Raw genomic sequence first — 27,220 nt, 5'->3', positions numbered from 1 at the left:
TTTTTTCATGTCTATAAAGCATAGCTATTGAAGAAAAACCTTTGCCCCATTTTACATGTGAGACATTTTCTGTGTCACATTGAACAAATCTCTTGATCTTCTTTTTCCACACGTAAAGCTATACAAAAACTGCATGAATCTAGATTATCTGAAAAATCTACAGCCTCACAATACATATGTAGGAGAGGACATAATGAAACTTATTTGGACAACAGTAATTTTCACATTTAATTACTTTGGTGTATTTTACTGTGCAACCTTAATTTTGCACAAACATGGGTGTATTCATTCAATTAATTACACTTTGGCTTTCCCTGATATTGCAAAGAACACACAATTTTTAACATTAAAATTGCATGACCAATTCCGGGAACTATGCTGATTTACATCAGTTGAGGATTTGCCCCCTCTCCCCACCCCACCCCTCACACCTTTCCCAAGCATGCTGCAAGAATTTATTGGTTTCCCTACAAAATGGATTTTGACTTTGAAACTGTACATGGTTATCAAGAGATTTTAAAAGTTTATAGATGTGGATGTATAATTTTCTTTAGAAACTTTTAAAGGAGGCCATTTACTTGAAGTCAGTGGAAGCCTTTCCATTGACTTAAATGGACATTGAATTACACCTTAAATGAGGGACACAGCTGTTTTAGGGCATAGGAATTTAGAATAAAATAACAATATGTTTCACCTGGCTCTGGAGCCTCCAAATCCTATCTTTTCTGCAGGGTTGATGATATTTAATGGAGGATTCTACCTCAGCATCTCTATTTATCACCACAAATATTATGAGTAAGGGCAAATAGGGGCTACTGAAGAATCCACAAGACTTCAGTACATTGCTGCCAATGTTATCCGTAAACTAAAGAAACTAAACATGCTTTCTTGCAGCATTCAAAGTCTGTCCTCATGTTTCACACACATGAAACATTCATTTGTAGAAGGCTGTCATCCCAAACCTTGAGAAGATCTTGAAAGGGAACACTACCTGCCTTTACATCTTTACTAAGAAGGTGTAAATTTAGACCTTATGACCTGTATGATTTAATAGTTCAGCTTGTCAGACACTCTGGAAGTCCAACAAATATTCATGCTAATGAATATCATAAATCTAGACTTAAATGTGAATCAGACACACTATGGCTCTTGGTATTTGTAAAAAAGCTGTTCCAGATTTTGGCCATGGGTCACAGAGTTGTTTAAAACATCTCAGGTTTTTTTTTTCTGAGATGGAACATTCTGATGGCATTTAATATACTAAAATTTTCCTTCTGTAATAAATTGCACACTTTACTAATGCACCAGATCACTTTTGTGGTTCAGTTTATAACTAGCATTCTTGTATCCTCAGGCTGTGTTATTTGCCACATCTTTTGTTTCTCATTTCTCTCTAACACTTAGAGATGGCTTAAAACGGTCTCCATGGCTTTTGGTTTTGTTTGCTATACTCTTTAAAGGTAAAGATGGTCATGAACCAAAGCTCATGATCTAGAGAGCTTTGGGAAAGCTTGGAGACCCAAGATATTTCTATGGATGGTTGAAAGAAAACTTCAGAAAAGAACATCTCTGTGCTTTGGGAAAATTCAAATAAAATGGAGCTCTTAACATTGTGGTGTGGACTTCTTTCTACTAAAAAGCCATTTTTCTTATATAAAAAACATAGATGGCAATAGCAATACCTGCAGCCCGCAACCTTCCCTACTATACTGCCAGTTAACCAAGAGAAGCTGAATTCTGCCACACAATATGTAAAGCTGCTAAACATCGCGGGCATTAAAAATATCCATAATCCCTCCCTCTCATCCCACCAAGGCTCAACAGTGTTACAATGCGATAAAGATTCAAAATGAGGGACATTCCCTCCCCCAAAAAATAGCCCTATTGATGCAGGAAATTTAAAGTGCTGTGGGGTTCATTGATTTAGTGCCAATAACTTGAATACCTCAGCTATGGAATACTTTATTTCTGTTGTAAATTATTCTTGACACTAAACTTATGTGGAATGTAGGTAGCCTTGGAGCTGAAATGAGTGACATCCCTCAACACAGGGTAAATTTGAGAGGTACTGCAAGGATGACACTTGTTTGTGCATAAGAAGTGGCATTCTTGGGGGATGGTTCAAGATTATCGATTTTACTCCCACAGAAGCCAGTAATAACCTTAAATTCTGGGGCCTTAGAGTCCTAGTCAAAGCATTCATCTTCCACATTATCTTCCCAAACACCACAACATTAGGGTTTTTTTCAAAATCACATGTGTTTTTGCTTCACGTGTAGGAGAATCAACTACCTGTGACGAATGTTAGTCACTGTGATTGTCTTATATTTGGAACATACTCAGACACCACAGAGATAAGTGATGTGTAAAAACTAGATTGCCATAGGAACAGAGCACACAGATTCTCTCCCCTATCGGCCTACCCTGTAGATATTTAGCAGCATTCTCTGCTGAGAGAAAGATAGGACTGACCTGGTTATTTCAGACCTCAAAGGTAGTGATTCGAGAATCTCATCAAGATGCATGGCTTCCCAAGGAAGCATCATTGAGGACATCTGAAAGTTTACTATTGAAAGCCTAAAGAACAAGTTTTTAGCCCTAGTACTGATATTAATGTGTTGATTCATTTACATTATCAAAAACATACCGTAAATGGAAAGAAAGAAAGAAAGAAAGAAAGAAAGAAAGAAAGAAAGAAAGAAAGAAAGAAAGAAAGAAAGAAAGAAAGAAAGAAAGAAAGAAAGAAAATTCAAATCTTAGACTGTGTAAATTAGTATTACAAAAGGGCTATAAAAGAGGATCCTCTTCATCTTTATATATATACACACACACACACCCCTCCTTTTTAGACAGTGCTGAGTAACTCAATGAAAGATTTGTAGGTACTTAAGGAGACTGGATAGTCAGGTTCTTCTAGAAACAGGTACAGTAAATTCTGCTGAGACACATATAGCAGGACATTTATATTTTGTCTACAATTTTATTCTCAAAATGAATGTGCGTCAAATGAATTCCTTGCTGGTATAACTACAGTTTTCTTACACAAGGGGAAATTCTGACCTTTCCCTACTCTTCCCAAACTACAGGCAGTAAGAACATGTTAAACTATCCACCACTATTGCACTAGTTCTCTGAGTCTGTTTTAGGCATCCATTTTAGAAACCAAGTGCTTTGCTCCAAAGGAATGTTACAGACAAGTTCAAGCATATGCCTGCATACTCAAACAGCATTCCTATTACCCAGGCCTTCCTTGTCTTCCACTGCTTTTCAGTCTCAAACTGAAAGGATTTTCAAATAAGTGTATGTTGTGCTCTGTACTGCAGAGACAGTTGGAGAGAATATTCAAGCACCAAAAGGCTTGCGTGAGCCTCTGAACAGAACTTTATTGCAATGAGACTGAAATGGCTATTTACAGTAACTTCTAGTGGTGCTATTTACCTGCCCAGAGCAGGGCTCTCCTTTCTGTACAGAGGTCTTCCACATCTCCATTTGCCCTGAACCTCACCTTTAGGATTAAGCTTTTCTGACGGCTTACCCAATAAAGTAGAAAATCTTGCGTCCTTCTGAAGAACCAAGTCTCCCCATATCTTCATTGGCCCCTCTTCTTTTCTTCCCAGGTGAGCTTTTCTTTCCCCTTCCACACATCCTTACATTTCAGATCAGCACTGCTGGTCTGCTACATGAATGCTACAATTCACAGCTCCTCCAGTGATCTGGTTTGGATATATATATCATTTCAACTTGCACTTCGAACAAAACATTGGATTTAACATTGTTTTAAACATGTTTCTAGGATATGGACATAGCATCCTCAGCATAAACAAGCTCTGAGATTAGGTGCAGGGGCCTGATTCTCATGTATACCAGTGTAGATCAGGAGTATCCCTGCTGAAGACAGTGGGGTTACACTGGAGTGAGAAAGGAATCAGGTCCTTTGTAGATATATTTCTGATTTGGATACTGTCTTTTCCAGTTCTGTCTCTAAGAACACGTACAAAAACTCAGCCTTTTACAAACCCTCTTGCTAAATGTCTGGCCTTTCGCTATGCAAAGACCTTCCTCCAAACACGTCCTTTAGAGTGGTTTACTGTGTGAGCCATCATCTGGGCTGCACCTTCAGAACGATTACATTTCCAGATAATTAGAAAATCTCTCCAAGTAATAGACATTCTGATAAATGACATCCAGGGTGACATCACCCTTATATCACTTAATTATGTCTTGTCAACTGGGAGGTAGGCTAAATTAAAACCTATGTTTAACGAGTGAAAACTGCTACACCTACAGTCAAGTGTTGGGATTTTCTTTTCAGTCCGTACTATACCCAATAGGCATAGTTAATTAAAAATGAGTTAATGTACATGTGTATTTGTAATGCTTTGTATTTGTAATATAATGCTTAGATTTTCTTTAAAAATAAAATAAAAGAATCACACAGCCACCATACTAGTAGTGTGCATCTGATGTACTTAGAAATATTCTGCTTCTTCAGGTGAGGCTATATTTCAAAACACCAGCAACAAAAAATATCCCATTTAAAAATTCAGAGGTTAGGTTCTGTGAATATTCTCCTGTGTTGATTTAAAATTCATGGTTTTCAGAGATTCAGAGATCATAAAGGCAGAAGGGACCACTATGATCATCTAATCTGACCCCTGAATGCCACAGGACACAGAACTTCCCAAAAATAATTCCTGATTGAACTAAAGTCTATCTTTTAGATGTTTCTGTGAACATTCTTGCCAGTAAAGTTGAATGCTAGTGGATGTGTTTGTGGATTTTTTATTTATTTTTTATTTTATTTTTGCAACATTCACTAAACCCTAAAAATCACTCTGATCTCCTGCTCATTTGGGGACTGAATGTGATAGATTGATCACCATATAGGTTTCACATCATTGCCTGTGTCAAGACTTTGGGTTTTGATTTCCAAGTAGCAAACGATGTGAACGATTGGTCACCAAATACTGTATCCCACAATCTGAATTCATGCAGAGAACACACCAAAACATGCTGCTTATAGGCACAGTATTGTCTCCTAAAAACTGGTACTAAGTTCCAATCAGGCACTGAAAATAGGATAAATTCTGCAGTGCATGCTTGATTTCAGTAATCACTTTGGAAATTAAAGAGATTACAATATATGCCAGTATATCTGGAAAGCACTATTTTATCACCTATTAATTCTAAGAAATTCCATAATTAAATATTGATGCACTGGCTGATCAATAGAATCTTAGTGTAAGGTATATTAACTCCAACCACTATTTTAGAGAGACGTAGCCTTAATTATTTCCATCTCTATCCCGGGCTATTCATTTCCTCTCCCTCTTTCTCTTTATTTATTTATTTATTTATTTATTTGGCTTAGTACCAATGATTGTAGTAGAAAAAAAGTTTTATTGCAGTAGTAAAGTTTGAGCCAGATTATATCTTAGAATTTCAGGCAGCTTCATTTCAGTGAAGAAGTGATCCATACACAGACTTCATAGTATATGCGTAGGCCCCAAGCCTGCAGACAGAACTGCAGATCCTTGTACCATTGTGGGTCTCTTTGCAGAAATGGGATCATAATCTGTAATGGGCTCATTGTAAGGTATTATTATCTTCACCTATTCAAAGGCTTTTCTATGCAAAATAATTATTATCATAATAATTATTGTTCTTATGTACCACTGTCCACTTGGCGATTTCAAATTGCTTTTCTGAAACATTACCAAATTAAGCTTCAACAGCCTGGTGTGGTAAAGCGGATGCATAAAGATGCATAAAATCAGCCATCGAGAGGTTAAGTTACTTTCCAAAGCAAAATAGTAAGTCATTTTAAATACTGATGCCCTGATTCAGCAAAGCATGTGTTTAAATATTGTGTTGAATCAGGGGTTAGTTTACTTTAGATGGCAGGAAAAAAAAGGGATGTACTCCAGGAGTGCTTGTTTATAATTCCTTAATCGAAGCACCTGATTGATTCCTCATTGATACCACAATAAATCAATTTGAAAGAAAAGATGAAAATTCCTAATGATACTATTATTAATAAATAATACATTGGATCTAATGTTGTCTAGACATATTTAATGCATGTACAAGTGTTCTATTTTCCCAAATTCTAACAGTGTCTGTCACAATCAAAGCAACTTTCCCGAGCTTCAATACATCTAAATTATATTCATTCAAGGCACTGATTCATTCAAGGCTCTGAAACAAATATTTCAAAAATATTATGATACAGAATGCTGTGGAAAGTACATGACAAAATTCCATACTAGAAGTCAACTAGTTCACAAAAGTGTATTCTTAGAAAAACTTTTCTTTTTTTGCTTAAGACTGGAGAACCACCTCCCAAAAAGCATGAAGAATGGGGACAGGCTTAGGGAATCATTTTCGTAGATTAACTTAATACAGAAGATCCTAAATATATGCTTGGTATCTCTAGCTAGATTAATGGAGTGGGGTAGAGGTGAGTAATATTTCTAGCTGTCTACAAACTTAATAGCAGATTGAGATTCAGTGTTGGTTAGGGTAGGGGGAAAAGGAGGAGGAGGAAGTTTTGGAGTTCTTCCTTGATTGATCATCTGGTCTTTTCAGAGGACTGCTACAGAGATTTGAATATTAGTCAGCTGCATCATTCATTTTCTCTATTGGAATGAAATTCACTTCTCTTGCATGCTGCCAGAGTAACTCAGCTTTATGTAGGTGAGCTGGAGGGATGCAAAATCCTATGCCTGTCAAGGTGAAATTCATCCACTCCTGGAGGCAGGGCAATGAGCTACATGATCCCTTATGGCTGCTACTATGGCTTACTCCTGCCCCTGACTCCCTGTCCAGTGCTTCCACTTGTGTTCACCTACATGGAGTTGGCATGGAGATCCCTGTACAGCTGCTCTGCTGAGGCCTTTTTCCATAGACTTACGGGGGAATTGTGGAGGACTTTGGACAGCTCCGCGGTGCTGGGCTGAATTTGCCTTGAAAACTATGTGCGAGGAAGAGCACATTTGGCTGTGAGTCTTTCCCTGGCTGATATCTGATGCAGCTTGGCTTACCATTGCCAGTGCAGTTCCTAAACATGCTCAGAGGAACCCTATAGTCATGAGCAGCAGGTGTCTGTATGATAGTCATCATATGGCAATGAAACCAAGGAGTGCTACAGGCTCAGAGATGAAATCAGAGGCAGCTTGGAATGCCTAATGTGAACTGTGAATAGTTTCCACAGCAATGAAGCCCAAGAGGCCTATGGAGCTCTGCAGGTCAGCAGCAACACAGAGTAATCATTTTCTGAACACTGCCTCTAGAAAGCCAAGGCTATATTACTAGCATAGGACAGACTCCTGTTCACCTTAGTTATGTGAATAGTCCCACTGTAATCAGTGCTCTTATGGAAAAACTTCATAGAGTTTAATAGAAAATGGTAACTTCTCTATTTTGTTAAGGATCCTCTAGAAATCAATAAAGAATTATATTCCTTGTTATAGAATGGGTCAAAAAAACCTGCAGAAAAAAGGTACCAATAGCCAACTACAATTTTCTAGGATTTTAGAACAGTAGTTTTATAGAAGCCTACAGGTTTCTAACCCTGTATGAAGTTTTCTTCTAGAAGAGCTGGATTGCTCACATGAGTAAGATTAGTAGGATTTAGCCCTAGAGCTATCAATAGTACTTACATGGCCCCTATCTCCCTTCACAATGTTTAATGTATTTGTTCGTGCAACACCCCTGTGAGACATAGAAGTGCTGTTATCCTCCTTTTACAGGAACACAGAGAGACAAAGTGATTTCCCCGAGGTCACACAGGATGCCTGTGGCAGAGCAGGGAATTGAACCCTGCTCTCCCAAGTCCAGGCTCATATTCTAACCATTGGACCTTCCTTCCTCTTGGAAACTCATTGTCAGCAGTCTAACATCTCACTTGTTCACAATGTGTTGTGAATGAAGGTTTAGAAAAGAATAACACAGGATAATATTACTCCAATGTGACTTTAAGAGTCTCAATGCTGATGTGCTGGCAAATCATTTTAATAAATTACCTTCAAGATAATTTCTTAATTTGTGGCCAAATTCTGCCATTAGATGAGAGATTCAGCATCTCGCTGACTTTTATGCCAACATTTTCCTTTCAGACCCCACTCTGGCATTTGCTTTCTTTCTATGTGTAGGAGTTCCACCGTAGGGGACACAAAGCAGATCTTGGACAAGATCTGCCAAATGAAAGTAAAAGTAGTATTTGGCCCAAGAGAAGCTCCGTATGCATAATTTCCCTTGGACCAAATTCTGAGATCCTTGTATCAAGCCAAATGTCCATCATTAACCACAGCTGTCAAAACTGAAAAGGAAGATCTTAATGGCCACACCAAGGAAACCTCTAGCATAGAAATGACTAAGGTGAATGGGTGATCCATTCTGTCAATCAGTGCTTATGTATGTATCAAAACCAACACGCGATACTCTGCTTAACCTATCAAACAAAGAGCTAAAGGAAAGGGTTTGTGAAAAATGTGTAATATATCTATGTATAACTTCAGGGATAGCTTGTGGCCCAGCTTGACACAAATCATAGAGCTGGAAAACCGCTTGTCTCTCTCTGAAGGAAATACTTGTGAAACTGGGAAAAATTTTAGGAAATTTGGGACTGTTTTTGCAAGTGCAGTATTCAAATCAATAGATTCATCTGATTTTGCATCACTCTTAATGGTGAGCAGCCTAACTTAGCATAACTCAGCATAAAGTAATCAGCCTGTCATTGTGAGGTTGTCCCAACAGAACATTTGCCAACACTTAGTTAGGCCCCTGTGTGAATAATTCCAGGAATGAGCATTCTTTCATGCATTTCCTTTAGAAAAATATACCATTGTCCAATGTACTGTATCACTACATACAGCATGGACTGTTTGTCCTCCTAAGTTTAAAATAAAGAAGCTACAGTTATATTAAATCAAAAGGACACTCTCAAAGATTTTAATTTTTCACTCCATGAATCCACAGTCTGCCACTTGCATCTCCAAATTCATTCCAGAATTATTTATCATCATACTTTCAAAAATAAGAAAACTGATCTCACAGCGCTTGAAAGGTAGCTCATGGTCCCTGATCCAGGGTTCTCCAGCGTGTTTGAGGAAGTTGTTGAAAATGAGTGTCAAAACTCATTTCAGTGGAAGACTGGAAACAGGGTCCACAACCCCTAAACAATCCCACTGGGGATGGAGAACACAGTGGTGGAGAACTGCTGGATCAATATGCACTTGTGAGAGATGGGAGAAGAGGAAGGAGGTTATAAAATTCCTATAACCATCTTAGCATCTTTCTGATGAAAATAAATCTCCTGAACCAGACTTTAACCATGAAGAGACCCTCCTAGAAAACATTACACTTTAAATGCGCATTACATTTTTCAAGACCCAAAATGGGAGATACATAATAAAAAAAGAAAAAAGGCAATGAATCTGACAGTCACTGCTGACCCTATAGGCAAGATGGCTATGAAGTTGAGGCTTTCTGTATTACTGAGGCAAAGCTAGAAGAACACTTCTTAACTTTCTTATTCAAATGAGAATCTTGACAGCAGTGTTATAGTAACTAAAATTAGAATACATGGTACCATATTATCACAATTTCTACTGATGTATTTCCTCAAAAGCTGAGTTCAAATACAGAACTTATTGTAACACTGCTATTCAAAACATTCTGAATCAGGAACATACAGTCTGTATATGTCCAAACAGTTTATATTTCATGGCCAGATGACAAACCAATATTTATGAAGATACTTTTCTTAAAAAAAAAAAACGAAACAAAACCAAAATGCAAACACAACCAGCCACCGTATATTCCTCTGAATCCACAGAATCAATAGAAAATGTCAATTATTTCTGGATGGACAGGCAGAAAAAGAAAATGAAAGAATGTATTTTTGCCTCCCTCCATCTATTTCTCCTGTCCTGGAAGGCTTATGCTCCTGTTCCATTTTCTCTACAACCTATTAAAATTCAATATATTTTTTTTTCAGTTTGTCTCCAACTAAGCTTCCATACATCAGCTATGCAGACATTCCTATATGGACCGCATACAATAGAAGAAGGGTGAAGTGGATGAAATTACCTGTGCATTTACGGTCTGTGTCTTCCTTTTTTGATCCGCTAATCGTTAACTTGCAATTGAAGTTCTCCTCCCAATACTCTGCAAACCACACATTTCTTCGGTTGTTCTCCAGGGTGCGCGAGGTAAAGTAGGTATCAAATCCTAAAAGGAAATGAGCAGAAAGCTGAAATAGGGAACGTGTTTTTCATGGAAGTACTGAGACCCTAAAAATAATTCACGGTTTACATTTTCTTGACTATACAGCAGACATTTACATAGCTAGCGGAGAGAGACTAAAGGAAAGAATGGACATCAGTTTCATGTCTTGTATTATCAACTATGCTTTATAAGTAGATGATTCTGCCATGCATTGTAAGTTCTCAAGTCATGTAAAATAATTTTAAATTATGAGATATTTTATTACATTCTATAACAGGGATCAGCAACCTTTGGCATGTGGCCCATCAGGGAAATCCATTGGTGGACTGGGACAGTTTGTTTACCTGCAGCATCCGCAGGTTCGGCCAACCGCAGCTCCCACTGACCGTGGTTTGCTGTTCCAGGCCAATGGGGGCTGCAGGAAGCGGCAGCCAGCACATCCCTCAGCCCACACCGCTTCCCGCAGCCCCTATTGGCCTGGAATGACGAACTTCGGTCAGTGGGAGCTGCGATCGGCCAAACCTGCGGACGGTGCAGGTAAACAAACCATCCCGGCCTGCCAACAGATTTCTCTGATGGGCCACGTGCCAAAGGTTGTCGATCCCTGTTCTATAAGCAATAAGTATGGATTAAATATAGATTGATAAAGAGACGGAGAAATACAGAGATAAATGAAAATATGCTGGGAATTTTTGAGTGAGATCAGTGGAATTGTAATTCTGTAATTAACATCTCCAGCCCTCCAGAGAACATAATTTTACTGTTATGTATTTCTCATCCATTGTCCACGATCTACATAAGAGAACATAGGCCAAAATAGGCTATTACACATTTTCTGTTCATCTACTTCACACAGGTATTAGGGAACAGAGGAAAAACTTCTGCCAGGCAACTATAAATCACCTCCAGTTACCAGACTCTTGAATTATATGTCCTAATGTGAAAACAGTAAAAGTTTCTCAGGTCAGACTTGTGAGGGTCGATTATTAAACCGAGAGAAAAATCTTGCCACAGGCAGTTTTCTGGGCTGCAAGAGCAAAACAGCTTTCTTCAGGAAACCTTCATACAACATTATTCTGTTATCAGAGGGACTGGTTCAATAAAAACCAAAAAAATGCAGTGGAAGTTTGTCCAAGAGTTCAGAAGCCCTGATATTAATGCTTCCATGGCTGAGCTACGTTCAGCCTTCCACGCTTATTGATTATGCACAGCAATTACTCTACATGCATGCAGTGTTGGCAACTCTGATCATGAGTCTCATGACTTTGTATGCCTTTCCTTAACCTTCTGAAGGCATGTGATGATACGAGAATGTCAGCTTTCATTTTTTTAAGAAGTGTATAGCTCTTGTGACTGCAGAGAAAAGCTTGAAAATGTGCCCGAAGTAAACCCTACAGGCTCAAAAACAAGAAGAGCAAATACAAAGAACTCAAAATGTAATATTGTTTTAAATGCTTGGGGCAGGTAATATTGTGTATGTGGAAGTAACACTTTCCCCTACTGTGCTTATTACCTCACTGTACTTATGAGAGAGTCAGAAAAGAAAAAATCGTAAGAAACCTGATATTTTCCACGGTTGGTATTTGTTCAGTATTCTGATGATAAAGAGATAGTCATGATGTACTGGATTTCCCATCCCACAGAACTGAGATTTCAAGTGTTCCTGGTCTGCAGTGGGATGAAATGGAGACGTGTCCAGTTTGTGGGTGATTTTGGGGGCAGGGGGTTGGGTAAAAAAACACAGTGAAAGAGAAATCCCATCTCAGAATAGCCCCTAACCCAGGGGTTAGGGCATTCACCTGGCATATCAAAGACCCAGGTTCAAGTTCTACTCTGCCTAATTCAGACCAGGGTCTTGAACCCTATTCTCCCACATCACGGGCCTGTTCTGGGGTCTGAATCTCTCTCTGCCTGTGACCAGAAATTCCACCCTGGACCTGAGAAACCTGACCAAAACGTTTTGGTTTTGACCCACCAGCATTTTCCAACCAAAAAAAAAAAAAAGTTTTGTCAGAAAATCCGTAACCAATATTAGTCACCTGAACCCAGACAGGGAGTATGTCTGCTCAAGACTAGGTCTCACCATCCACAATCGGGGCCAGATTTCTAAAAGAATCCAGCATGTTGAGTGCTGAGCCCCTCTGGAAATAGGGCCTTTATTCAAGTGCCCCAGTGGGAACACAGCTCTTTCAAAATTTGGCCCCAATTGGGCATGCTAAACACTTGAAAATCTAGCTTATAGTACCCCAACATGTACAAGATCCCTTTCAAAAGACTCTGAGTAAGGGCATGTCTATTACAGCACCACATCAGCGCAGGTGCATCAATTCAGCTGCACCGCTGTAGCGCATCTGGTGAAGACGTGTTATGCCGACGGGAGAGTGCTTTCCCGTCAACACAGGTACTTCACCTTGGTGAGAAGCGAAAGCTATGTGAACAGGAAAGCATCTCTCACCAACATAGCACCAGTAAGGGCAGAGCAAAACTTGCGTCGTTCGGGGAGGGAGGCTTTTTCACACCCCTGAACAATATAAATTAGATTAACTTAAGCCATAGTGTAGATCTGGGCCTGATCCAGCTCCTATTTCAGTCAATGGGACTTTCCTGACTGACTTCAATGGATGGGGCCATTAAATGGCAAAACATACACAAACAAACACAAAAGAAAGGATACAAAACAAGTAAAATGGTTTATTCATTTATTCTTCTCTCTTCCCTCCTGTTTTATCTTGTCTTGCTGCATCCCATCTATGTGCATCACAAAGACATTCTATCCATTGGTTTGCTATTTCAGGTTCCTGTAAATCATACAGAATAGAACTCATTGCATGGAAGAGTAAATTCAAAACTTCCAGTTTGCGCTCCGAGCGCAAACAGTCTTGCTATGAAACTGCTGTGAGCTGGAAAAGTATTCTGGGTACTGCCGAAGTTAAGCACCACTCTTAGTATTCCTATTTCCAGCATTACTATTTTGTGTTTACATTAACTAAACAAGTAAGCAGTTACAGATCATTGTTTCATCCTGTTAAGGATCATCAGACTGATACAGTAACTTAGCCTTGGGGTTTGAAATGTCAAAACTAATGTACAGTTTTATTGCTATTTTGTTTGTTTTTTAAAATCAACTTGCAACCTTCAAATTTACAAGCACCATGAAACACAGGAATTACATTGCCAATATGAACTTGTGAACAAATGCATGCAATTTTTAATTCAGGTCAAATATCTTCTAACAATTTCCTCAATGCCCCTTTCTTTTATGCAGTGTTGCTATGGCTGTCTTGCTCCCAGGATATTAGAGAGAAAAGGTGGGTGAAGTAATATCTTTTATTGGACCAACTTCTACTGGTAAGAGAAACAAGCTTTCAAACTTTCATAGAGCTCCTCTTCAGGTCTGGGAAACATATTCAGGGCAAGGCTGCACTACAAAATTAAGTCCACCTAAGTTATATCGCCATACAACCGCTGCAATAATTAAATCACTTTTGCATGTCTACAGTATGCTCCTTGTGTCAGCGGTGCATATCCTCACGAGCAGCGTGTGCATCAATGCAGAGAGCGGTGCTCTGTGGGTAGATATCCCATCATGCAACCCACCACCATCTGGTGCAGGGTGTTTTTGGAAGCGTTTGCAAAGCATCATGGAGGCAAACGAGTTGCACAGAGGTGACTGGGAACATGATTTCCATGTCCCATGATTCAGTTTTTTCCATCCCATAATATCTGCAGCCCATAATGTTTTGTGCCTTTTTCAAAAGCCCAGTGAACACACATGTGCACCATCTCTGTGAGAAGCATGGATCCTGCACTGCTCTTCAGTATTGTGCTGACCATTACAAACACAACGCATCTGGTCCTTCAATACTGACAGAGCCACCAAAGGAGCATTCATGGAGCAGTAGCAGATGATGGAGAGTGCCTATTGTGGACCGGAGAAACAAGCACAGACTGGTGAGATTGCATCATTATGCAGGTTTGGGATGTACAAGGCCACATTCATGGAACTTCTTGCCCCAGCCCTCCAGCACAGTAACACCAAAATGAGGACTGCACTCATGGTGGAGAAGTGAGTGGTGATTGCTGTGCCAAAGCTGCCATGCCAAATTGATTCTCAACTGATCAGTAGCAATTTGGAGTTGGGAAAGCCACTGTGGGGGTTGCTGCAATACAAGCATCCTGCTACAAAGGACTGGGACCATATTTTTGCACCAGACCACCTTGCCAAAGAGTACATCAACAGAAAGGGCTATTTTTTCTATGGTACTGCAAGTGCTGGTGGATCACTAGGGATATTTTACCAACAACAAGGCGGGATGGGCAGGAAAGGTGTATGATGCATGCATCTCTAAAAACACAGGCCTGTTCAGAAAGATGCAAGCAGGGACTTCCTTTCCAGACTGGTGGATTACCATTGGGGATATGGAAATACTAACAGTGATCCTTGGAGACCCAGCCTACCTCTTACTCCCATGGCTTATGAAGCCATACATCAGCCACCTTGACAGCAGCCTTGAGTGCTTTGACAACAGTAGAGGTGAGCAACCTGTGGCCTGCACACGGCCTTCAGGGTAATCCGCTGGCAGGCTGCCAAACAGTTTGTTTACATTTGCACAGCCATCCACAGCTCCCAGGGACCATGGTTTGCCATTCCCAGCCAATGGGACGAGCTGGTCGCACTGCTTCCTGCAGCTCCCATTGGCTGGGAACAGTGAACCGCAGCTACTGGGAGCTGCAGGCGGCTGTGCCTGCGGACGCTCAATGTAAACAAACTGTCTTGCGGCCCACCTGCAGATTACTCTGATGGGCCGCATGCAGTCCGGCCAGAGGTTTCCCACCACTGAACTACAGGCTCAGTCGGTGAAGAACGACTGGTGAATGTGCCTTTGGCCACTGGAAGGGCGCTGGCATGTCCACTCACACAATTAGACTTTAGTTTAAAAATATCCCCCCACGGTTACAGCTGCCTGCTTTGTGCTTCATAATATCTGTGAAGCAAAGAGGGAAAAGTTTCCGCTGGGTGGAGCATGGAAGTGGAATGCCTGGCTGCTGATTTTGAGAAGTCAGATACCAGGGTTATAAGAAGAGCTCAATGGGGAGCTATACTGCTCATGGAGGCTTTGAAAGACCATTTCAATAGTTAGCCACAATAGTGTGTTATTGTAGTGTGCTCTGCTTGGCATTGGTTTTAGTACCCCGCTATGAACCTTGTAATGAATTCTGCATGTGTGGTAATATAGCATTGCAAATGCACCTATGGTTATTATCGTTGAATGATGTCAGCCCCAGCCATCTTATGTTGTGAACTAATAAAAATGAACTAATATTCCATAAATAGACTTTTATTCCAAACACATGCAAACAAAAATAATTGAAACTGTAAATGAAACTGAAATAAATACAGGGAAAATAACTTTTGAAGGGGAAAGAACAGTCATTCTTATTTCCAACACACAGAACACAAAGCGTGTCTCTCACAGGTGAGTGTCTGTGCAGCTGTGATTGTCTGTACTCTCCCTCGGGTTGGAGTGCTGCAGTGGCCCCTGAGTATATGTGGAATGTTGAGGGTGGGGTGTAGGAAGGTCCCAGAATGCGGTTATTGATAGGCATCAGTGGGAAGCAAGCACAGGTGACTTGAACCTGAAGGTCTATAAGAGTCTCTAGCGTGTCCTTCTGGTGCTTGAGAAGCGCTATCATGTCCTGCTTTGCGTTCTGTCCTTTTGCTGTATGTTTCTCCTCTCCACACTCTCCCTTTCCATTCTGTCCACAAGGGTGCTCCTCCAAGCCCTCTGCTTGGTATCCACAGGATTTCTTGGAACACGTCACCCTGAGTCCTCTTTCTTCTCCTCCTTATCTGGCTGAGCTGCTTCCTGATGGTGGATGGAGGGAGACCCAAGGCCACATTTCCCGCTGCAAAAGACACAACATACAGAAATACTATTGTGAGTATTTTCACTGCCCTTGATCCACACAAGCTACAAGTACTACCTTCTCACTTCAGCTTGGGATTCACAGAGCATGGTGGCAGTCCCAGCTGTGGTACGTATGGCCCAGTGGGGTAGAGGGTTATTTGGGACACATGGCCATCAGGATATGCAGATAGGGCAACTGAACTGAATATTGACACCATTTCCCACAGATGGTGGTGATTTTAGCTTACATCGCACTTCTGAGAATAACAGAGGCTGAAAGGGAACACCTCCGGCATGCATCTGGCTGCAGACTGGGTCGTATGCTGCTAGCCTGTGTGCCTGCTGAAGTTATTGCTGATTGGTGTAGGAAAGTGTCCTACCATGGTGGAAGAAATAAGGTAGCCCTCCCCAGACATGTTCAGCAGATGATTGCAGCAGACTACCCCCAGGAAAGTTTCTTTGAGATCTCTATGGAGAATTCAAGGGACATCCTGATGCACATAAACAAACTGTTCCTCAGGGCCCCCTCTGCTTAGCTGTAACAAGGAATAAGAAGCAGATAACAATTCTTCCTCAATTAGTTATTTCACTACCCCTTCTAGCCTGATTAAAAAGTAGTAAATGAACAGATGTGTCCCTGCAATATCAAAACAAACTGCATACTTACCAGAGGTTCCTTCACCTACATCGGGCTCGCCAGTGCTGGACAGTAGGGATTGGTTCATCTGCTCCGGCATCAGAAAGAGGTCCCATCTCGCCACACCACTGGATCCCCCAGTTCCCTGTCCCCCATACTCCTCCTCCTTGTCCATCACCTCCTCCTCACTGTGCACTGTGGAGGCCTGTGACTTCAGTTCCCCCGAAGTATCCACAGGCTCTTGGTGGTGGTGGGGTCTCCCGCAGGATGGCGTGCTGTTCTTTGAACCAGCCGCATGCTTTTGGCTCTGCTCTCCCTTGCCTTCTGGTACACCTGCCGCAGCACCTTGATTTTCACACAGCACAGCTGCGTGTCCCTGTTGTAGCCCTTCTCCCACATGCCCCGAGAAATGTGCTCATAGATATTGATATTTCTACAGCAGAATCGGAGATGTGCCTGGACAGCCTCCTCTCTCCACAGACCCGGGAGATCCACCACCTCTTGTATTCTCCAGGCAGGAGCGCATTTGCTGTATGAAGTTGGCATGGTCAGCTGGGCAATTGCTATGTGAGCTCTCCACACCAAGCAAACAGGAAATGGAGTGGAGTGGAGTTCAAAATGGTGACCAGAGCAGTCACAATTGAGCACTGTGGGACACCTCCTGGAAGCCACTATAGTCAACGTAAGTAACGCAGTGTCTACACTGACACTATGTCGACCTAACTACATCAACCTAAGCGCTATGCCTCTCACGGAGGTGGAATTATTAAGTCGGCACAGCAAGCGAGTTACAACAGCGGGAGCAACATTTTAGTATAGACACATAGAGTTAGATCAGCATAAGCTGCCTTGCATCGACTTAACTTTGTAATGTAGACCAGGCCTCAGTGTCAAAGATAAATACAAAGTGGAACAAATTTTTAGCAAAAGCAGTTAACACACATTTCAAGGGACAATTCAAGATGAAGTGTCCTTTTAACATCTCTCCAGTAATGGGGGCGGGAGGGCACATTAAGTAGCTTATAGATTGTTGTAAAAAGCCTTAAATCTAGTGCGTCTATTCAGTCCATGATTTTTAAGTGTCTAGCAAAGTTATCAATTTAAACTCCCAGGGTCATCTTTTGAAGGTGTTGGGCAGGTTTTCTTTGGGACTAAGCAGTGAGATATACAATGATACATTTGTGAAGAGAGTTCACACATAGGCAATATGGTGTTTTTGTCTTTTATCATCATGTTTCTGTATGAGTTCATTCGAGAGTTTCAGTCACCCACCTAGTTGTTACTGGGGCATTTCATTTACCAGATGAAGTACTCTAAATGCACTGAATGCCCCAATTACAACTAAGTAAGTGAAATGAGATAATCACTATGCTCTCGAATGAACTCGTACTGAAAAATTATTGCAAATCAATGGACAGATAACCTAAACACTAGCCTGACGTCTGACCTAGAGTCCAGTAACAAATAAAGATCACATGAAAGCGTGGTATGAAAACAAACAAACAAAAAAAGAATCAGAATGTCAGTGTGGTTCAAATGCACAGACCACAGTATCAGTTTGGGTGATACTGCACTGATAGATATTAATGGGACTTCATGCAGCATGAGAGAGCAGTGACTAGCAGTGATCACTGCACTCTCAAAACAAGTCATGCATTACAGGATTAGAAATCTCCTGCTCAGCTAAATGGTGCATTGTGCCTCAGGCTTATGGCTGACTGGCCTCTGAATGGCCTGCTTCAATCCATTTCTTTACTTTAACGCTAACCTTTGTTTGCCTGTCTTGTTTGTTTGGTAAAGAAATAATCTGTATGGAGGCAAATAAAGAAGCACAGACACAATTACCGACCTTTATTATTTTTATAGCCCAAGAGATAATCTATTTTGAAAGATGTTAACCAATGTGAAAGACAACAAGATCAATACACTCCGATCTCCTTTCAAATATTAATTGAAGATAGGCTGAGACAAGGTGGGTGAGGTAATATCTTTTATTGAAACAACGTCTGCTGGTGAGAGAGACAAGCTTTTGAGCTACACAGAATGCTTCTCTCTCTCTCTTTCACCAGTAGAAGTTGTTCCAATAAAATACATTACCTCACCCACCTTCTCTAATATCCTGGGACCAACATAGCTACAACAACAAAGCAGACATTGAAGACAGGCTGTAATTCAACGACAAGCATGCATGTGGGTATCCCCCCGCTCCCCAAAAAAGGTATCAGAACTTACCACAAGAGCCAATCACTGTTTCTACTGCTTTTATTTCTTTAGCCATACTACTTTGTGACTGTAACTCCATTTAGCTCTCACAGGCTAAGCTGGATAAGACTAGGTCAATATTGGGATGGCAGACCTCCTAAGAACATGAAGCAATACCTGCTCTAGGAAATGGTGATAGTGGTGTGACATTTTGGGGATCACTCAGACCAATAAGGAGTTTTGTCACCAGCTGCCCTGCAGCCTTGGACACCTTAATGCAATGCTGCTATAGCTCAGATCCTTAATACCAGTAGCTAGCCCATAAGCATAAAGGTCTCACCCTGGCTTCCGCCAGCCTAGTTGCTCCTTGCATGGTGACCACAACAACCGTTGCAGTCCCAAGTCTTCCCAAATCCATCTACCCTGAGTTCTTAACCACCAGACACTCAGACTTTCCTGCTCTGGTCCATCACCACTGAAGGAGTGAAGCCTGCCCCCAATTATCAGCTCACTTTCAGACCCACACTGCACACAGTTTGCACACCAGAGACTTGCTTGGGATAAGGAAGAAAGGAAAACACACACATACAAGTACAAGGAAAAGCCACAAAGTCACACCGTCCGGCTTTACACTTCGATACTCGCTAAATTCTCTTTTCTAATATAAGTTGCCTACTGCCTCTAAACAGTTTCCCAACCTACCCCCAAACATAGAGAGGACCCAGCCTCTCATGGACAGCTTCCCACTTAGAGGTTGTCCCTGCCTCTCAGTTTCTGGATGTCCTTCACTTCAAACCCCTTCTAAGGCTATGTCTACACTATGCAGCTTTTAGCAACAGATCACTACAGCTGTGTCGCTAAAAGGCGCATAGCCGCAGTTTGTCAGCTCTCCTGCTGACAAATAGCTGTTCACATCGGCACTTGTTGTTGGCAAAACTTTTGTCTTTCAGCATGTGCGTGTGTGTGTGTGTGTGTGTGTTTAACACCTCTGAAAGACAAAAGTTTTGTAGTTCAGTTGCCAGTGTAGACATAGCCTAAGGATTTGAAGGTTTTTTCCCCTTTCTCTCAAACTATCGGGATTCATGGTGAGGAAATTCACCCTCTCCTAGTTTTCCAAGACAAGGGTTTTCTTTTCAGTTTCAAGTTGTTTCAGTATTTCCCCGTTAACTCTAATGGTTGACCATTGTCTTTTCCTGGCTGGACAACGGATGGGTATTTTAAGTTAGTTTTATGTAAACAACTGACAGGGAAGCAGCCCCTCCCTGCTATGAGGTGTACTTGGAATTGTAATCAGGTCATGAGCACAGTATTCTGTATACATAAATGCACAGATAAGTAATCACAGTCTGCATACATAGCTAATAAAGACCATCAGGTTCAGAGCATTACAAGTTTTCATAAAATCCCTTGGTATACAACCAGTTAATAGAAATGCTTATTCTTCGGGGTTCAAACCCCCTGTTCTGCCCTTGGGCTGTGTGGACCCTGACTGTCACAGGTGGCTCAGTAGGTGACCCTCTACCTTCTGTAGTAGAAAGAGAGAGCTTAAATATGGGCCTGGTTCAAGGCTTGAGGCCTGAACCAAAGTCAGCAAAAGTTATGCTATGAACAAGAGTCAGGCCCTGTCCAAAGCAGACGCTTGCCTGCAGGTCAGTGTCTGGTACATGAACTCTGCACCACTATTGCTAGCATTGTTTAAACACATTCCAGAAGGCCGGCACAAGAACACCCCCACCTACGCATGATAAAATGTTTTGACAGAAGTGAAGAACAGTGATATCTTGTCTGAAATATCAGGAGAAAAGTACAAGGGAAGTTAACAAACATGTCATGAAACACGTACAGTGATACGTAAGTTGTTTGTCCCAGATTGTCTCCATCTATAAATGTTGGGAGACCCTGCTTTAACCCTTCGTCCAGCCTATGGGGCAGTGGAAAATCCTACCATTGATGGAGCTGCCTCCATAGTCACAGGCATACATGTACTCAGTGTACTTGGAGCAAGTATAGGTTACTAATACCGTGCTTCATCGACAATAAAATGACCGAAAGCCTTCGCGACTAATGGATCTGTGGTTATTGGGCAGTTCAGTCGCAGTCTGATGTATGGGCTATCTGGCCAGAGCCAGTGCAGCATGCAGAGGGAACACACGCACATAGCCCAACATCTGACAATAAATATACCACAGGGAAAAATAACCCAGACATAATGACCAACATTCCCTCTCAGTAAAACAGTTTGGGAAGCTGACTTAATCTGAACATAAGAACAGCCATACTGGGTCAGACCAATGGTCCATCTAGCTCAATATCCTGTCTTCTGACAGGTACCCTATACTACAAAATGGAGTCAGAGGCAAAACATATGGCATAATTGAGTTCGCATACCAGTCCAATATTTTAGGATAACAACAGAGAACAGGCAAACAAATGTTTTCAAACCAAAAGGTGGGTTAAACAGGGATGGATCCTCAGCAGCAGTATAACTCAGTACACATTGACCTAACTGCAGTACTAATTCATTTCCCATTCATGGTTCTATCACGAAGTGTAGAGAAAAGCAACGTCATGATCCTGCAAAACTACCCTGAAAACAGAGTCAGCCTTTACTTCACAGGCATAGAGCTAGACTGCATCATAAACCACACAATACATGTCTAACAAGAAGTGCAGCGGGATGTTCCAGGAGGGCTATAGAAGCACTAACACCTGCAGTTTTGCACTCAAACATTACATTCAGAAATTCTTCAATCTATGGCACTAGGGCAGAACTAAGACAATGATTCTTGCTTATCACCAAACAGGAAAGATAACAGAACGTCTAGTGTAACCTCAAAGCACTACATTCTACCACCACCAACACAAGGTGTTAGGGGGCTAAAAACAAGAACAAGACAACAATATGCAGCACTCAAATGTATCAGTAACTCCTCAGGATTTAAGTATACTAACTTCTAAACCAGTTGAGCAAATAATCCTGCTGAAAATCAAGTAATACTCAGTGCTACACAGATATCTAGGTTCTAGAAGGAACAAATAACCCATTAAAATCAATGAAAAAGACTCCCATTGACTTAAATGGGCTTTGCATCAGGCCCTATGGGTAAATAAAAGACTTTTCCATCCAAAAGAAAGAAAGAAAAACTGTGTAACTATAGTAGAAAGAAAAGAGAGGACAGAGATTATATCGAAACCCTAAAATATCCTGTCACCAAGTCAGATATGGAAAATAGCATCTAATGAATAACAAGGGATAAAACCTCAGTTATTTATTTCTCTGCTAATATGGAAGCTCAGTTCCGGCTGGATACTTGATGTATTGAGCCAGGGCCAGTCAGAGGCTCTGTCACGGTTCCTCCCCAACTCTGAACTCTAGGGTACAGATGTGGGGACCTGCATGAAAAACCTCCTAAGCTTATCTTTACCAGCTTAGGTCAAAACTTCCCCAAGGTACAAAATATTACACCTTGGACTGGCCGCTACCACCACCAAACTAATACTGGTTACTGCGGAAGAGCTGTTTGGACGCGTCCTTCCCCCCAAAATTTTTCCCAAAACCTTGCACCCCACTTCCTGGACAAGGTTTGGTAAAAAGCCTCACCAATTTGCCTAGGTGACTACAGACCCAGACCCTTGGATCTTAAGAACAATGAACAATCCTCCCAACACTTGCACCCCCCCTTTCCTGGGAAATGTTGGATAAAAAGCCTCACCAATTTGCATAGGTGACCACAGACCCAAACCCTTGGATCTGAGAACAATGAAAAAGCATTCAGTGTTTTACAAGGAGACTTTTAATAAAAAATAGAAGTAAATAGAAATAAAGAAATCCCCCCTGTAAAATCAGGATGGTAGATATCTTACAGGGTAATTAGATCCAAAAACATAGAGAACCCCTCTAGGCAAAACCTTAAGTTACAAAAAAGATACACAGACAGAAATAGTTATTCTATTCAGCACAATTCTTTTCTCAGCCATTTAAAGAAATCATAATCTAACACATACCTAGCTAGATTACTTACTAAAAGTTCTAAGACTCCATTCCTGTTCTGTCCCTGGCCAAGACGACTACAGACAGACACAGACCCTTTGTTTCTCTCCCTCCTCCCAGCTTTTGAAAGTATCTTGTCTCCTCATTGGTCATTTTGGTCAGGTGCCAGCGAGGTTACCTTTAGCTTCTTAACCCTTTACAGGTGAGAGGAGCTTTCCCCTGGCCAGGAGGGATTTCAAAGGGGTTTACCCTTCCCTTTATATTTATGACAGGCTCAATGTGATTGCCATTTACAACTTGGAACCTCTTGTACATTTTGTGCCAATAATGGCTTTTGATGCATTTTGAGGTTTAAGACAGTACCTGAGTTATATTTTTCTATGCATAGTGGCTCTGCTTGTACCATACTTATGATCATAAAGTTCACAGGGATATCTCCAGGAAGAAAGACACTAGGTTACCCAAATTCCATTGTATTTGGCAACCAACATAGGTAGCCTCTAACACTACAACAATTAGTTCAGATTAATTTGCAACCAGCAAGACTTTCTGGAGAGTGGCAGTGGCTAACCGGAAGCCCAGCTGTGAAAACAGCACCAGCAGGGCAGAAGTAAGGGGGGCAATAACCCCCCCAATAGTCTTGAGACCCCTCACCCCCACAATACCATTTTGGGTCAGGACCCCCAGAGTTACAACAGTGTGAAATTTCATATTTAAATATCTGAAACCGTGAAATTTATGATTTTTAAAATCCTATGACCATGAAATTGACCAAAAAAGACCGTGGATTTGGTAGGGCCCTATATCTGATGCATATCCCACCAGATCCTGGATTGTGTTGCTGCCCTCAATCAAAACTGTCCATCATAGTTAAACTAAGCCATGCTCCTAAACATATTTTATATTCACTTGATTATATCCATACATTTGAACAATGCTGGTCTTCTGTCCGGGTAAGCTTCTGCAATAATGCCTGCATAGATAAGGTGGCTTCCCAATTTTCCCATGTTCTAGCCACCCTTAGCCACCAGGGCATTTTATTGCCCTGCTTCTCTGCCCTGGCTGACTCTCTCTCAGCCCCTCCTGTGCAACAGTGATAATATGTCTACATATTCACCTCTCAGCATTAGTGTTTAGTAGTACTGAAAAGGTGAACTCCCATTGGGTCAGCCACCCCAGCATAACCATATTTGTGACTGACCACTGGGGCGCCCTCTGGCTATGTCTACACTGCAATTAAAATGCCCTGATTGGCCTGTGCCAGCTGATGCGGGCTGCAGGGCTGGTTAACTGTGGAGTAGATGTTCAGGCTTGAGCTGCAGCCTGAGCTCTGGGACTTCGCGGGGTTCTAAAGCCCAGGCTCCATCCTGACCCCAAACATCTACACTGCAATTAAACAGCCCCTTAGTCTGAACCCCTGAGCCTGAGTCAGCTGGCACAGGTCAGCCGGGGGGGGGGGGGGGGGGTTAATTGCAGTGTTAACATACCCTCAGTGTCCTGTGGCTCCACAGTTGCCCCGGATCAGCAATTCTATCCCATGAATTCACATTCCTTATCAGTCAGTCAGTTGTAGGGTACTTGTAAATCACACCCCCATTAAGGGCTCCCACTCCCTGGTGAGGGATCTGTACGACCTGACTATTGTCTGTCTCCCAAACTTGAGTCCATGCTGGGTTTCCATTAGCAGCACACCAGCCCCTCCATCCATGGAAACTCCCAGCTGCTGCTCCAACTGAAGGTTAGCTTGCAAGGGCTGTGCAATGCCATTAGCTTCTGTAGAAAGTGTGAGTACCCCAACACAGCTCCTAGGATACCCCCTCCCCCACACAGTCATTTTGCTAGTTTCACTACCCCACAAGGTTCTGCATCTCCTGCCGTCCAGGAGGGGAGGAGTAAGTGATCGCTCTCCCCTCCCACACTTAGGTCCCCCAAGAGGAAAAATGGGCAAGTTCCCTGAACCCCAGTGAAGTCACTCCAACAGACACCCATTGCAGCAATGGATGGAAGGGACTCACTTTCACACCCTGCCCCTGCAAGTTCCATCTGGTGCTCATCGCACTCATCCCTGCCAGCCACGCACACTCTCCTGTCCTGCAATCCGTTTGTTCAGACGTCCTGGCTCTGGACAACCCACACACCTTGTAAGCCTGAATTTGTTTGCTGAATTTGCATAGTTTCTGCTGAAATTGTTTCTGCAGCAACTGCCCAGAAGACTTGAATCAATTCTCTGTTGGCTGCCCCACCCCCAAACACAGCTTGCTCACCACTCAAAGAGTTCACTCCCCCAGGATCCACACTGCTTCCTGGTAGAGGGGAATCCATTTGGTAGACAGACAAACCACCCTGGGATCTGCCCTCCTGGGTCCACTGGCTCGGATTCCCACCCCAGTCTCCCATGGTGCCTTGAGCCACACTCCATCCCCACTGAGCTGGGTTTGGAATTCCCTCCCGTCTGCCATAATACACCTACTATGGCCAGCTGGAATGAGGGGAGAGGGACAATCTCAGTAGTCTGCTCCGGCCCTACAATGAGGAGTTTGAACAGCCTTCCTCTTCCCTTTCTGCTACAAAATGCCCATTTCTGCCACACAGGGCTGGAAGGGGGTGGAGGCTCCTTCCCCCAACTATGAAACTCCCTCCCCCTCCATTGCCGACCACCTGCTTCAATCATTGCATTGCAGGGAGCTCTTCCCCCCCTACCTTACGCGTTCTCACTGGTCTGCTGCTAGGTGGCACCACAAGAGAACAAAGTTTGCTAGGCTGCTGTTCTTGCTGCTCTGCCCAGTGCAGGTAAAAATGGACTTTTCCTGTACCAGAGTGATCCTAAATCCTCTCCCCTCTCTTCCAGTCACCTGGGGAGAGGGGATGGGTTAGTGTCCCTGTGTTGACCTGCTCTGAAGCTGCCCTAGCAAGTCATTCTCTAGCTATGTAGCCCTTAAAGGGGACACAGACCTTTTCCCACAAGCCAAACAGCCCATCCCCCCCCCCGCATTTGTTTTTTTTCCTTGGTGTTTACCCATTTATAGGAAAATGCCCTCAAAAAGAGACAGAGATCATCTATATTTTTTAAAGTTAACTATTTGTGGTAACAGGTGCACAAAATGCAAACTTTCAAGGGTACTTTAAGGGCTGTGATGCTATGCAATTTGCTGCAAGCTTTGAGGTAAGAGGAAAATTGAAGGAAGTAATACCTGCAGGTATTAACCAAAATATTTCCATTGAGAATACCAAGATGTAGGTAAGCCAATTTCAGTACACATAGGGTGAAAGTCAGACCCCATTGAAGTCACTGGCAAAACTCCAATGGGGCCAGGGTTTCACCTAGAATCTTCATAAGGAATAGTTAAGACATCAAAGTTTTGTTGCTTCAGAGTGACTTCAGTAAAGATGAGCTTCAGTGTCTGTAGCTATTACTTATTTACAATGCCCACTGATCACTATCTGACACTCTTTACATCCAGCTACGGGGGGAGAGGGGGAAATGAATGTGATGTATAAGGCATCCTAAAGTATTAGCAAAATATTGACTGACTGGGATATATATTTATGAGACCATATAAAAGGTCATTTCTTACACTGTGAGACCCCAGTCCTGCTATGCTATATGGGTGGATATCTGCAGAGTTATATTGTCTTCCCTGGGGTATTAGGAATGCACAGAGGATCTGCCCACACATATCTTATTGCAGGATCAGGACCTAAAAAAAAACAATTAAGGATGGGGAGGAAATGTCTGAAATTCCAGTAATTAATTACATTTTCTTCATTTACTGTCCATTCAAAAGATAGTGTTTTTAATTTTCCATATTACTTTGTTATACTTTTTTTTATAAATGTTGGTATTTCCTGAAATTGTGATGATAATGATTAAAAACCAAACCACGAGCAATTTTTGTAAGCATTCTCTTTAGAGGAATTTCACAAATCTCATAACGACTAATATTGAGTCACTGTCTCCAATGTTAGACAACATGTTTGAAGCTGAATTCCAGCTAACTTGTAATTTGTTAACCCTTGGAAAAATGCCAGCTTGTAATTGGTTCAAAAAATATACAAGAGAAGTAGTTTTCATTCAAAAAGAATTAGATGAGAATGTGAAGTAATGTCCTAAATCTCTTTTCAAATATTGTATTTTTTTCTTAAGAAAAACAATAAAAGTTCAATCAGTCATCAGCACTGCTAATGTATTTTCCATAGTTTGGGAGGAAGGATGGTCCACATTGGGCACTAGCTTAGGACTTTGGAAATCTG

General features: G+C 41.8%; 1 protein-coding gene across 12 annotated transcripts in view; it reads right to left on the bottom strand.

The window, feature by feature from the left end:
* The window catches only part of GRM7 (glutamate metabotropic receptor 7), a 538,586-nt gene that overhangs the window by 202,853 nt on the left and 308,513 nt on the right, over positions 1-27,220 (bottom strand). For all 12 annotated transcript variants that reach the window (XM_073351193.1, XM_073351189.1, XM_073351192.1 and 9 more), the window contains one exon: positions 10,093-10,233. In XM_073351193.1, the coding sequence (XP_073207294.1) occupies positions 10,093-10,233 (141 nt within the window). The remainder of the gene's footprint in view (positions 1-10,092; positions 10,234-27,220) is intronic.

The sequence above is a fragment of the Lepidochelys kempii genome, chromosome 7 (genome assembly GCF_965140265.1).
Source record: "Lepidochelys kempii isolate rLepKem1 chromosome 7, rLepKem1.hap2, whole genome shotgun sequence".
Classification (NCBI taxonomy): Eukaryota; Metazoa; Chordata; order Testudines; family Cheloniidae; genus Lepidochelys; species Lepidochelys kempii.
Note: the sequence above shows the minus strand (reverse complement) of the source record. Positions and strands in the feature narration are given on the sequence as shown.